A 15,568-nucleotide genomic window follows, 5' to 3' on the forward strand; every position below is an offset into this window, starting at 1 on the left:
TCTTGCATTGAGTCCTAGTAAGATTGTGTGTGTGTGTGTGTGTAGTTTCTTTTAGAAATAACAGAATAGAAACTAAGTTCAGGGGCTGGGGACTTAGCTCAGCGGCAAAAGCACCTGCCTGGCAAGTGCAAGGCCGTGAGTTCGGTTCCGGTACCGGAGAAAAACCAAAAAAACAAAAAAACAAACAAGTAGAAACTAAGTTCAACCATTTTTTATACAAAACAGTAAGTCCTTCAATTGACTTATCTTCACCTTAATAATGACCAAAACACATTTATAACAATAAAAATAATAATATAGGAATTTTAAATAACAAACGTGAAAAATTAAAATAATCCCAAGTTTTTTAGAGCAACTGTTCAAAATATTTATTTAAAAAATCCTTTCACCAGAAGATAGCAAAAATGAAATAAATTTAATATTTTGTTAACAACAGGATGCCATGATCAATTTAGTTCCACAATCAAAGCAACACATATCTGTCCATATGGCCAGAGACAAGGATGTGGAGGAAAAAAGAAAGAGAATTGAGAGGTAGATGATAACTTTTTGTTTTGCTTCCTATAAATCTTTTTTTGAGAGAAATTTCTGGAAAATCATAAGTGAGACAAGTCTTAGACTACAAGTATACCACAGCAGAACCAATATAGTTTCCCGAAATATAAGATTAGTATCAGTTTTCAGGGTACTTCCCTATGGGGATTTGGTTCCACCAATGAATAAGGTTTCTAATTCTATAGTAAGCTCTTCCTTTGGAACATCAATCTCATTGCCTGGTTCTTCCCCAAGCTTCTTCCACCAAGGTGCTTGTGTGTGCTTCAGGGTGATGAGATGGGCCTGTTTGGCCTTGGCCGCCACAGGCCTGGATCTACTTAGGAAGAGCTCAGGTTCTTTTCCTTCTGCTTCCTTCAGATTTGGTGCCTCTGCAATAAACAGAAAATAAACAGGTAAATGGAAGAGCCCCATGCCAAACAAGTAGGCACCTAGAAACTACAGAGCTAAAATTCCACTACAGCAGGAAAAGAGAGGATTCTAACTCCCCTTTAGGAACACTCCCAACTGCCTGGCCATTTCTATGTTTAAAAGATACAATTTTTCTTAAGTGCCTTAAAGAATTTTGTGAAAGCACTTCATTAAAAATTATAAAGTGCTCCATAGGTGAATGGCATTGTAACCATGATTATCATCTACTTCTAAAATATGACTAAATGCATTGCAGATTGTTTAGTATAAACTGGTTAACAGGGTTCACCATCTTTGAAATTTGTAACTCTGACCTAACACATATGAATAATAGCAAGGGTAGAGGAAGTACACAAGAGGTTATGGAATCTGTATCATTTGAAAATATTATGCTGTTATGATCTAGATGTAGAAAATCCTTGAAGATAGAAATTGGGTAAGAAGATTATTAGTAGTATCTTCCTTTTGAAGATTTTAGATGTCATACATCTTCCAGAGGTTATTCATTTCATGAAACAAAAATGGAAGGAGTACATACTCATTAGTTGTTCAATACTTGTGCTGATCTGAGCCATCACAGCCTCTCTGTGCTGCTGGGCTCTCTCTTCTAGGGCCCTGCTCATAAAGTAGTGTTGTAGCCGTTCTTGAGCCTGGGCATGGAGCTCCCTGCTGGCTTCATCTGACATCTGAGAACCCTGGGAACACAGGACAGAACAGCTTGTCATAAGGAGGACATATATAACAAAGTATATTTTGCTCACCACTTAGCAGAAATTCTAGGGTGCTTAGTATCATTTTATCAATAGAATCTTGTGATTATATCTATCTGATACTCTTGTGAATGTGCTGAATAGTCTCTTAAAAACAGCCTAAGATAAAAACACAAAAAGGGAAGTTTATTTTGGTATGCTCCTATATATCACTTCCTTAGATAGTATGGAATTATGGGAGAAGGGGTAACATTAAGAGACTGTAGTCAAAATTATAAATTGTTTGGCAAAGACAGTGTCCTGGAAGAGGAACAATAAGGTCAATCTGTTTTTCCTGGACCTCACTGAAATACTGTCTTACTTCTTAACCCATCCCCACTCCTAAACTTATCTAAAGGTTTTATAGAACATAGAAGAAAATCAGCTAAAGGATCATACTTCACTTGGGAGTGGAGGTACAAACCTGTAATCTCAGTACTCTGGGAGGATGAGACAGGAAGACCACAAATTAAAGCTTAGCTTGGGAAAATTAATGACTTAGTGAAGCCCTACCTCAAAAAAAAAAAAAATAATAATAATAATAAAGAGGGCTGGGGATATAGCTCAGTGTGAAGTCTCTGGTTTAAATACCCTGTACTACAAATAATTAACTAAGTAACTAACCATATTCCTTTGCTAGTCAGCTAATTTAAGGGAAAGTTAACTGATTAGATACTAAGGATGAAATATTCTTAGCATTCTCATATACTCCAGTTCCTGGATCTTTGCTATGACTCTGTTTCTGCTAATGTCTTCCTTTTCAGCCATAGGTGCTCAAGCAAGTGCACTAAGATATGGCTAAAGCAGCACTTAAAATAACAAAAATAAAAAGCTAGAGTATATCAGAATCACAGTTGTCTCTCCCTATCTGTACGTACCCCTGCATCCAACTAACTGAAAATTGAAAGTACATATTAGAAAAGCTGAACATGTACAGATACAATTTTTTTCTTGGCATTGTTTCCTAAACAATACAGTATGACAAAATTTTATATACCATTTATGCAGTATTAGGTATTAGAAATAAACTAGGGATGATTCAAATTACACAGAAGGATGTATATAGCTTTTGAAATACTATGACATTTTATATAAGGGACTTGAGCATCTGTGAATTTTAGTAGACATTCAGGTCCTAGAACTAATCTAAAGATACTGAGGGACAACTGCATATATAGGTTATTTAAGAGAGAAAAAAGAAAACTAACAATAAGAGCTACAATTATAAAACTCCTGGAAGAAAATGTAGGAATAGTTTCACAACACTGGTTTGGGTAATACAATGTTTTTGGACCACAAGCCCAGGCAACAAAAGAAAAAAAAACAGACAAACTGACCATCAAAATAACATTAGTATATCAAAGGACACTATTAAAATAAAAAGGCATACCACAGAATGGCATATAATATTTGCAAATCATACATATGCCAAGGGATTAGTATTTATAATATATTCCAAGAACTCTTAAAACTCAAAAATACCCTAACTCAAACATGGGCAAAAGACTTGAGCAAACATTTCTGTAAAGGAGACATACAAATGATCAATTGACATGAAAAGATAATCAAAGTCACAAATTATTATAAAAATTCAAATCTAAACCACAATTAGATACCACTTCACACCTATTATCCATTAAAAAAAATAAGAACAGACAGGAAGAAGTGGTGACAAAAGTGTGAAGAAATCAGAACCCTTGTATGCTGCTGCTGAATGAACAAAATATGGTATACACATGCAATGAAATCTTATTCAGCCTTTTAAAAGGAGGATATTCTGACATAAGTTAATAAATCTTATAGACATTATTCTAAGTGAAATTAACCAGATATGAAAGAACAAACACCACATGATTCCAGTCACATGAAGTACTTAAAGCAATCAAATTCATAGACAGAAATCTAGAGTGGTAGTTTCCAAGAGGGAGAATGGAGAGTTTAATGATTAATGAATATAGAATTTCAGTTTTCCAAGATGAAAAAAGTTCTAAAGATGAACTATAGTGAGGTTAAACATTGTTATAATGATATTGTTTATGTTTTGTATATTTTCAGCACATATAAAAATAAATTTAAGTATAAATTTAAAATAGTGATACATGAAGCTATACTGAACTTACTGAATTAGAATTTCTTGGGGTGCATGTTACCGCATTATGTAATTTTAATAGAGGTGATTAAATTTATAAATGATTAAAACTGCTAAAAGCACGACAGTCTTTTGGTCTGGACTGGTCATAGATTTGGTTTCGCTGTGGAATGCTTCACTGCTCTTGCTCACAGAGAACTGTCACTTATGCTTCTTCTACTCTTTCCAGTTCATTTCCAGCTCTTGGTTAAGTGAGTAGTTAATATGATGGATCAGAACCTCAAGTATCAATTGGTCATATTTTATTAGTGGCTAGGCTAATTGTATTTCAAAAGCTCAGGACTCCGAATTTCATTTAAGTATTTAGGTTAACTTTTAAAAAATAAAAGTCATACTGAGGTAAAAATGACATATAGTAACCTCAATATAAACAGGGAACAATTTGCTACACTTTGACATACATCTGTGAAACAATCACCACAATCAAGATAATGAACACTCATCACCACCTGCTTTCCTTGTGCCATTACCATCACCCCCTTCCTCACCTCCCAAGTTATTACTGATACACTTTCTGTTATGACAGTTTGTATTTCTAGAGTTTGTATAAATTGAATAACATAGTACATAGTCTACATTGTCTGGCCTCTTTCAGTTAGCATAATCATTTTGAGGCTCATCTATGTTGTCATGAGCGTAATTCATTCTTTTTTACTGGTGTATGCAACTGTTAACTGATATGCTGTTGGACATTTGAGTTGTTTCTAGTTTTCGGCTGTCATGATTAATGTATGAGTGTTCATAAGGAAATATATTTCCTTCTCTCTTGGTCAAATACCTAGGACTTAAATGACTGAATCATGTGGTAGATACATGTTTAACTTTTTAAGAAGCTGCCACGCTATTTTCGAGTGTAGTAGTACTATTTTACATTCCCATGAATAGTGTATCAGTCACAGTTCCTCAACATGCTTGCCAACTTTGATGTGTTCAACCTTTCAAATTTTAGCCATTCTAATAGGTGTGGAGTACCTTATTGTTATTTTAATTTGTATTTCCTCCAATGACTAATTTGTATTTCCTCCATGATGCATTTTCTTCGTGGGCTTATTTATTATCTATATATTTTCTTTGGGTCAAATGTCTGTTCAAATCTTTTGTGCAACAAAAATTGGTTCATACGTTTTCTTATTATTGACTTTTAAAAGTTCTTTATGTATTATGGATAAAGACCCTTTATCAAATATATGCTTGGCAAATATATGCTCCCAATCTGTGCCTTCTCTTTATTTCTTTAACACCACCTTTTGAAGAGAAGTTTAAACTTTGATAGTCAATTTATCAATTTTTTTCTTTGCTTCTAGTGTCGTAATTAAGAAATCTTTGCCTAACTCAAGGTCACCACTTTTCTCCAAAGTTTCTTCTAAAAGTTTTATGTTTCAGGTTTATTTACTTATTTAATTTATTTGCAGTACTGGGGATGAAACCCAGAGTCTTTACACTGTGTTACATAACCAGCCCTTTTTCAAATTTTGAGACGGTCTCACTAAGTTGTTGATTTACCCAAGCTGGGCTCAAATTTCTGATCCTTTTGCCTCTGCTTCCCAGACTGCTGAGATTATAGGCATGTACCATCACACCTGGCTCTTAAGATCCATTTTGTTAAATTTTGTACATGATGTGATGTATATATGCAAGTTCATCTTTTTTTCTTTCTTTTTTTTAACATATGGATCCAACTGCTTCAGTTTCCCCACTGTTTTAACCACATGTACCTCTGGTCATGCAGTTGACTTATTTGGTCATATACGTGGGATGATTTCTACATTAGCTCCCCCAACTTCCAGTTCCTAGAAACCATTGTTTTACTCTTTCTATTTGTATCAGTATAACTATTCTAGATATCTCAGATAAATGGAATCATACAATATTTGTCTAGCTTATTTTACTTAATATTTCTTCAAGGTTCATCCATGTTAGCCTTATGTGTTTTGAAATGCTGTTATTAGGAAGAGTTGACCTCCAACTAAGGCAAGGGAGAACCAGCAACACTAAAACTTGCAGCTCCTTCCCCCAATCATCTTATTGTTTCCCTGAGCAACAGAAAGCTGTGAGACAAGGAAAACTCCTACCCACTGCCTACTGTCCTGCAGAGAAAAAGGAGGTTCACTGCTGAGCCCAGGGACTGCACCAGATTCCACAGGTTGGAAAGCTGAGCTCTTGAGTCAGGTACGGTTAAAGCTCTAAGCACGAAGAAACTGAAGGAGTTCTGGGGACATCATGCAGAATATCACTAGAGGGAGAACACAGAGAGTACTATGAAATTTGCCCAGTAGTGAAGGGACCAGGAATGGGAGGTTACTGGCATAATTACTGGAGGTAACTGACAGGGAATTGGGTATAGGGCAAAATATTTCACATCCTCTTCTTCCCAAAGAGAAAGATGGATCTTGGGACAGAGACAAAGATCTACAGTTGGCCATAGCCAAAGCACACCTTTAAAGCCAGGAGGTGGGTCTAGAGAGACTAACAGCCCTTTCTACTCCCAGGAAGGCAATTAAGCAATCCTCAAGTAGAGGAGAAACTGGCTAGGCTGTCTTATAAGGAGACTACTATAGTACTACAGTGGGAAGAAGACTGGGTGGACACTAGCCATATGGCCATGTAGGGTTTTTTCTTTGTTTCCTTGCTTATTTGTCCATTCTGGGCTCTTTCATTTTTTGTCTTTCTCTTTTCTCCAGTTCTTGCTTCTTTATGCATGTTTTATTTTACTTTTTAATTTTTTTTTGCTTTTATTTTGCTCTTGCAGTATTTCTTCTCTTTTTAACCTTCTTTCCTCCGTATTCTTTTTTCTCTCCTCTTCCTTACTTTCCCTATACCCCTGGTCTTTCCTTGCTTCTTCTCCACCTTTCACGTATATATAACAAGTACGAATACACCAGTGCTTTAACTTGAATGGTAGAGTTAGTTCATGGCCACTTCAGGGTAACCCTCAATAGAACTGTACTTAGAGGATCCAAACTGACTATAAATATATCAACAGGTTCTAACAACCTTTCCTCAATCTGTAATTACACTTCTTTCTCCTTGTACTCCTTCTCCTGCCTCCACAAATATTCTCTTAAATTCCCTCAAAACTAACATTTTACTCCAGCTATAAAAACATCTCCAGCAGAATCTGATCTCTTACTTTTTACCTATGTCTTGGTTACTTTTCTCTCATTGCTGGAACAAAATACCTGACTCCCAAAATTAAGGAAGGAAAGGTTTATTTTGCTTCCTTTTTGTGGAGGTTTCAACCATACTTGGCAGGTTACAAGGAAGAGTGGCACATGGCAGAGGGCTACAGCTCATGGCCGCAGAACACAGCAAAAGCAACAAACACACACAAGGGAGGAATGGCCGCAAGCTGCCTCTTCCTCTCCCTTACATATGCAAACTATTCACCGCAGGGCGGGTGTAGCTCTCACACCCATAATCAATCAAACCCTAAAAGCCTGCCCCGTGACCACATGAGGCTTTGGGGGGACACCCAAACACAAACCATAACAACCTACTAACATTTTTCTTATCTATTTCCCTCTCACTAACTTACCAGTTACTTTTCTTGCTTCCTTTTTCTTTCCCTTTTCTTTCTACATTCCAGATTTATAAAAAAGTAAAACTGACAAAACAAGTTTTAAGTTTCATGACTGATACATGGCTGGATCTATGTTTGCTTTGTAACCAATAAAATTTTTTTCTTACAACACAGTGACTGTATCCAACGCAATTAAATAGAATAGGGTGAGGTGGTAGACAATACTTTTTGGCAAATAAAGATCATATCACCGGAAAACAGTACCAAACGAGATCTTCATATCAACAAAAAAAGTCTCTTCACTCTAACCTTAACCCTCAGCACAAAAAGGGGGAGGGGACATGTAAAAACAAGGTAACAAAATACCACCAAAGACTCCAATTCTCTCAAAGCAGATTGAGGGGGACTGATGGAGGGGATATCAAATACCAAAAGGTTGAGCTCTACAAAATGACTAAAGAGGAAGCAATGAAATTTAGTGACCTAAGATGACATAACCAAATATTTCCACTATTTAGTGGAAGTAACAAACAAATTGACCAATGGAGTTACAGATGAATCAAATAAAAAAATTAGAAGAGCTGACCAAAGTCATTCAAAATATCAGTGAGAAGTTTAGCAAAGAAACAGACTGCATGAAAAAGTATGAAAGCGAAATCCCAGAGAAAAATAATTCTATTGAATACATGGACAGCAAAAGTGAGCAATGTGAGAAAAGAGTGTCAAACCTCAAGGACAAAATGGAAGCACATGATGATAGAGATAGTTTAAAAACAAGAGAGCAAAGAAAATTGATCCAACAGCTACTCAATGATGCCATGACTAATTAATGTAAGAGGACTTAGAGAAAAAACAGAGGTCAGCACACATGGAGTAAAAAAATCTGTCTACATAAATCATAGCAGAAAATTTTCTAAGCATGAGGAAAGAACCCAACAGACAGTAAGAGAGGCTTATAGAACTCCAAATAATTATGATGAAAAAATAAGCTCCCCCAACACAGCATAGTCCAAATCCCAGAATTCTAACACAAGGACAAATCATAAAAGCTGTCAGAGAAAAGCAAAAAAATCACCTAAAAAGATAAACCCCTCAGGATTATAGCAGACTTTTCAACACAAACTTGGAGAGCTTGGAGTGAAGAAAACAACTTTCAACCCAGACTGATATATAATGCAAAACTATCTTTCAAAATTGATGGAGAAATAAGGACATTCCATGACAAAGACCACCTTAAGAAATTCATGACCACTCAACCAGCACTCAAAAAAAGCTATTGTAGACAGAGGAAATGAAGCCAAAAAGTCTGATGGAATGAATATATCAAGGAGGGTGAGCAGTTAAATAAAAAGGAGAAAATAAGGAGTCAACAACAGAAAAACAATATAATGAAAGGAGTATGCAAATACCTTTCAGTAATAACTCTCACAGTAAATGGCCTCAACTCCCTAATTAAGAGACACAGATTGGCAAACTGGATCAAAAAACAGAACTCAATGTTTGGCTGCAAAAATGAGGCTCATCTAATCCAAAAAGAAATTCATAAACTAAAAATCAAAGGATGGAAAACAGCATTCCATGCACTAGGACCTAAAAAACAAGGAGGGGTAGCAATCTTATTCTCAAAGTAGACTTCAAGCTAAAACATATCAGAAGAAGCAAAGAAGATCACTATATCTTAGCTGAGGGAACGATGTAAAAAAGATAACAACTGTAAATATATATGCACTGAATACTGATACACCCAACTTCATAAAACTGGACATAAAAGTTTAAAAAAACACCAACACAATCATAGTGGGAGACCTCAATACCCCACTATTACAAATTGATCAGCTAAACAAAGAATTAACAAAGAAATAAAGAGCTAAACCACAGATGTAAATACATGGATTTAATACATATCTACAAAGTGTTCTACCTTACTGCCACAGGATATACACTTCAGCAGCATAAAAAACTTTCTCTAAAATAGACTACATAATAGCCTGTACAGCCTCTTTCAAATAAACATGAAAAAAATCAAAATTATCCTATGTATAATATCAAATAATGGTGCACTGAAACTAGAAATTAACTGCAAAAGAAACTATAGAAAGTTTACAAACATATGGATATTAAATAACACATTCCTGAACACTCATGAGTTACAGAAGAAATCAAAGAAGAAATTAATTACTAGAATCAAACAATAATGCCAGTACAATGTATACCAGAACCCAAGGGATACAATGAAATCAGCCCAAGAAGGAAGCTTATTTGTGTGAATGCTCACATTAAAAAAAACTGAGCTGAAAAAATAATCTAAATAATCTAATCAGATAGCTCAAGGTCCTACAAAAACAAGAACAGTTCAAATCCAGACTTATTACATGGGAAAAATTCATAAAGATCAGAGTAAAAAATAATGAAATTCAGACTTAAAAAAAATACAAAGAATCAATAAACCAAAGAGCTAGGTCACTGAAAGAATAAACCAGACAACCTCTTAGCCAAACTTACCCAAAAAAGGGAAAGAAAAGACCCAAGACAATGCAATTAGAAATGGAAAAAGTGAAGTCACAACAGACACTGTTGAAATTTAGAAAACTATTAGTAAATGCTATGAAAAATTGTATGCCAACAAATTAGAGAATCTAGAAGAAACAGATAGATTCCTAGACTCAAATGAATTACCAGAATTGAAACAAGGAGATATAAAAGCCCCAAGTAATCCAACAATAGGCAGTGAAACTGAGGCAGTAATAAAAAACATACCAACTAAGAAAAATCCAGGACACAATGGATTCACTGCTGAATTCTGCATGAACTTCAGAGAGCATATAATGCCAATATTCTTCAAACTCTTTAAAGAAACTGAAAGGGAAGGGCTATTTCCAAAGTCATTCCTGGAAGCTATAATACCCTACTTCTAAAACCAGACTAGAATCCAACTAAAAAAGAAAACTGTAGGCCAATCTCTTTAATGAACTTTAATGAACTCTAATCTCTTTAATGAACTTCCCAGTGCTAAAATCCTCAACAAGCCATTGGCAAATACAATGCAACAAATCATTAGAAGGATTATACATCATAGAAACACAGGCTTTATCCCAAGGATGCAAGGATGATTCAACATATGCAAATCAGTAAATGTAATATATCATATAAATAGAAGCAAAGATAAAAATAATATGATTATCTTACTACACACAGAAAAAGCTGTTGACAAAAATCTAACATTCATTCATGATAAAAACTCTGAAGAAAATACTGTAGATATAGAAGGACTTTACCTCCATCTGATAAAAGTCATTTATGACAAACCTACTGTTAATACCATGTTAAAAGGGGAAAAGCTGAAAGATTGACCTCTAAAATCAGGAACAATGATTTCCATTATGACAACAACTATTCCACATAGTACTCAAAACATTTTCCAGAGGAATCAGGCAAAAGAAAGGACAAAATCAACACACAAAAATCAATTGTAATCCTGTCCATCAATAAAGAATCCACTGAGAAGCAAATTAGGAAAACAATACTATTCACAACTATAGTACTCTGAAAAAGCAGATTGAAGAAGACATCAGAAAATGGAAAGACATCCCCTGTTTTTGAACAGCCAGAATCAGTGTTGTCAATATGGATGAAAACTGATACATAAATTTAATGCAATCTTAATCAAAACGCTAACAGTATTCTTCACAGAAATTGGAAAAAACTATCCTAAGATTTATATGGAACCAGAAGACATCTAGAATAGCAAAAGCAATCCTTGGCAACAAAAACAAGGCAGGAGGCATAACAGTCCCAGATTTCAAGTGATACTACAAAGCTACAGTGCTAAAAACAGCATGCTACTGGCACAAAAGCAGACATTCAGGTCAATGGAACAGAAGAGAAGATGAAGAAACAACCCCAGGCATGTTAAAAGTCATCTGATCATTGACAAAGAGGCTAAAAATATATGCTAAGGCAAGAAACATAGCCTCTTCAACAAATGGGGATGGGAAAACTGGTCACACATGTGCAAGATTGAATTTAGAGCCATATCTATCACTTCACACCAAAGTAAAATGAAAATGGATGAAACAGTTATTAAAACAGAAACAATTTTAGATACAACAGATAAACTCTTAAAGACATAGGCACAAGAAAGGACCTTTTAAACAGAATCTAGTTACAGAAGGAATAGTATCAAGAATCAACAAATGGCATTATATCAAATTAAAATGGTTTTGCACAGCAAAGGAAACAATACAGTGAAAAGAGACAAATTTTCTTGCTCTGATGGAGGATTAATATCTAGAATTTAAAAAGAACTGAAAAACACCCAGACCCCTCAAATTAAAAGACCCAAACAAAATATGGCAACTAAAATGCACAGATACTTCTCAGAAGAAGTATAAGTAGGCCATAAGTGAAAAAATGTCCAATATCTGTGGCCACCAGAGAAACGAAAATTAAAACAACACTGAGATTCCATCTTACTTTAGGACGAGTGTCTGACATCAGGAAAATAAATAATGATCAACACCAGCACGGCTATAGGGAGAAAGGAATCCTCCTACATTGTTGATGAGAATATAAACTTAAGGAAATCAGTATGGAGACTCCTCAAAAAACCTAAAATAGAAAATTCCATTCAGTTCTATTATTTCCTTTCTGGGTATCTTCCCTAGAGTTAAACACATCATATTATACTCATGTTTATAGAAGCACAACTTATAATAACTAAATCTTGGAAGCAGCCTATATATCGATAAATGAATAGATATAGAAAACATGGTAATTATACCTAAGGGGCTACTATTCTGACATAAAGAAGAATAAACTGGAGACATTTGTATGAAAAAGGATGCAATTTGAGACCATAATGTTAAATGAAATGAAACAGACCTTCAGGTTTGACTATTATGTAACCTCACTTATATGAGTGAACCAAAGTATAAATAATTTCAGAAAATAAAATCAAAGATAGTAAGAATCAAGGAGGTAGATCATCTGCAAATGGGCAATAAAAAAACAATGTAGAGATGGTAGGAAGGTAAAAGGGAATAGAAGAGAAGTAACATATGTTAAGAACATGTATCTACTTTTAAGATGAATGTAACAACTATGTACTGCAAACATGTACTAACAAAAAGATTTGTAAGATTAGGAAAATGTCATATAAAGTATAAGGCTTTATATAATTTATATATATTCTATTTGGAAAAGGTTTCATAGTAATAAAATCCTAGGAGGGATTTTACTCAAATCCTGTATCTTCTGGTCTCTGCATTTTGTATATGCTCATATGTAATAATCAATACTCATTGGCTGACAGCTACATATGTTCCTTTTATAAGATTCAAAATAGCCAAAGTATTCCTGTAGTATTCTAAAAGAAGCTATGAGCAAGTCTTTTTGAAGTATGGGAAGCAAAGTCCTCTTCACCACTGACTATACTTCTATAGTCATACAACTATAAAAAGACTTCAAATCATTAACTGTATGGTAAAGCCACTGAATTACTTTATGTCAGCAATAAACAGGCTTATGCACACAAGCTACTGCTTTCTTGGTGAATATCCTGCAATGAAGTAATGTAATATGGATATTATGGCATAGAAGCCTACATACTGAATGTCTTCTGACATAGTCATCCACTCGTTGCTTCAGGTGAACTCTGTGTGCATCAGTGAGTTCTTGGAGTCCTTGCCAAGGGGCAAATCGTTTCTTTTTCTTACGGCACTTTGTTAAGAATTTAAGAACCTGGGAGGGGGGAGAAAAAATAAGGTTTATGATTTATCTCCCCAATACAGCTACTATTTGTCTACAACATATAGCAGTGACACTGCGCAACAGTGGTCAACTCTGAGTGAGGATGAGGAGTGGATGGATGGGATTGTAATAGAGTAAGAACAGGCACTGACTTTAACTATACAGATGTCCTCAATTTATGAAGTGGTTATCTCCTAATAAACCCATTGTAAGTTGAAAATACATTTACTGTATCTAACTTACCTCTTCTATACATCTTACCACCATACTATGCTGTCTACTGAATGCTTATCACTAGCACCATGTAACACAGGGATCATCTGGATATTCCTCTCTAGTGCTTCCATTTTTTTTTTTTTATAAGGATTGGTATGGTGTAAATCTTAGATGTTCCTCAAAGGGTCATGTATTAAAGGTTTTGTTCTCAGCTGATGGCGCTACTGGGACGTGGTAGAACCTTTAAGACATGGGACTTAGTGGAAGGAAGTTAGGTCACTGTTACAAGTATGCCCTTCCCCCTTCTTTTTCCCTGCTTTCTGTGTGCTTGGAGGTGAGGAGCTTTGCCACTGATGCTCTGATTTGCCACAAGCCCTGCCTGGACTGGAACCTCAGAAATTTGAGCAAAAATAAATCCTTCCTTCTAAGTTGATATTTTAGGTATTGCTGTCAGAGCAATGGAAATCTGATCACAAGGATTCGTTCATGTTTTTTTTAATGCAGTAAGCAATAAAGACTAACAAGGAATTAAGCACTGGGTTCTAATTTCAATTCTTTCTTATAAACTGTATGATTCTGGGCAAGCTACTTGATCTCCACAGAATTAATTCTATGTTTTTAGAAAACTGGGACCCTAATTTTACATGACCAACATCACAGAGTAAACATCATAGGGTAAATATCATAGAGTATTAACTATTATAAACATCATAAAGTATCTAACAAGGCCTTGGTTAATGAGAAAATATTATAAAATAAGGTATGAGGCAGTGGATAATTTCTGAATGTTCTTTCTTATGTCTTTTAAAATGGACTTCTAGTAATAAAAAAAAAAATCTCGTAACAGGCTTGATTTGGGACGTATTTGAAATTACTCTTCCCATTTTTTCACTCCTTTCCTTTCTTTGTAGTTTTTATTGTCATCAAAGCCACATATTCATACTGTCTAAAGAAGTGCTTAAAAAAGCAGTGGTTGGTAAATCATTGCCCATAGTCCAAATCTAGCCTACTGTCAGTTTTTCTACAGAGAGCAAAAAATGAGGGTTTTTTAATATGTTAAAAAATAAAGAATATTTTGTGATGTGAATCTATATGAAATTCAAATTCAATGTCTGCAGCAAGGTGTGGTGGTGCACATTTGTAATCCCAGCACTCAGGAGGCTGAGGCAGGAGGATCACTGCAAGGTTGAGGCCAGCCTGGGCTACATAGTGAACTCAAGGCCACTCTGAACTACACAGTGACACCTGTCTCAAAAACAAGCAAACAACCCCCCACAAAGCCCAAATTCCATGTCCAGAAATAATGTTTTATTGGAACATGGTTATGCTCAACTGTTTGTTATCATCTATGGCTGCTTTTGAGCTGCAAGTGTTGAGGAACTCCGACAGACTGCATGGCCCACAAAGCCTCAAATATTATACCTGGCCCTTCCCACAAAAGTTTGCTGGTATAACTTTATTGTTTAAAATGTCTGTTTTACAATAGTTAGAACCTAAATAACTATATTTGTCTATTATAACTATAGTTGTCTAGTTAACACTGTTCCTAACCCCAAAGAGGACAACTTTAACTTTTTCAGGTTTTTCTTTTGATACTTAGCTTTTCAAGTATATGTTTTTCAAATATATGCATTATCTACTGATTTTCTTGAATGGAAAAACAGGATTTAGCTCTTTCACTGCTTGTGCTTTTCATATTCTAACCATCCAATATCATTTTAGCTGACTCAATGTTTACATAATTATTACTGTATGAAGACTTTCCAATCATACATTATGATTACTTTTCCTTCCCTACACATTTATTTTCTCTGGAATTAATACTTTGGTTTAGTTTAGTTTTTTTGAGACAGAGTCTTGCTATGTAGCCCAGGTTGGCCTCAAACTCATGGCAATCCTCCACTCTCAGTCTCCCAAATCCTGAGATTATAGGCGTGTACCACTGGCTTACTTTTTAGTTTTCTGTATACTCATTACTGACTCTACTTCTTAGACTATGCTTTAATTATTAAGACATTAAAACGTATCAGGCATTCTACCACACTAATTTTCTTGGATACCCATTTTCTGGGTTTTTTTATCGGACTTCTCTGTACACTTGTAACATAACTGTCTTCCTATGGTCCATTCAACATCATTTTGGTAACTTCTTTGCATCTTTCTCTTCATTTCTTGGATTCCATGCTGTCTTCTTTCTTGAGTCATTCCTAAGAGATTTTTAAT

General features: G+C 35.1%; 1 protein-coding gene across 3 annotated transcripts in view; it reads right to left on the bottom strand.

The window, feature by feature from the left end:
* Window positions 1–396: 396 nt before the first annotated feature.
* Iqcb1 (IQ motif containing B1) overlaps window positions 397–15,568 on the bottom strand; it is a 51,827-nt gene continuing 36,655 nt past the window's right edge. For all 3 annotated transcript variants that reach the window (XM_013515102.1, XM_013515101.1, XM_013515103.1), the window contains 3 exons: window positions 12,989–13,120; window positions 1,502–1,658; window positions 397–923 (listed from right to left, as the gene is read on the bottom strand). In XM_013515102.1, the coding sequence (XP_013370556.1) occupies window positions 694–923; window positions 1,502–1,658; window positions 12,989–13,120 (519 nt within the window). In that variant the 3' untranslated portion in view covers window positions 397–693. The remainder of the gene's footprint in view (window positions 924–1,501; window positions 1,659–12,988; window positions 13,121–15,568) is intronic.

This window comes from Chinchilla lanigera, unplaced genomic scaffold, assembly GCF_000276665.1.
Source record: "Chinchilla lanigera isolate Chin_1 unplaced genomic scaffold, ChiLan1.0 scaffold00026, whole genome shotgun sequence".
In the NCBI taxonomy this organism is placed as follows: domain Eukaryota; kingdom Metazoa; phylum Chordata; class Mammalia; order Rodentia; family Chinchillidae; genus Chinchilla; species Chinchilla lanigera.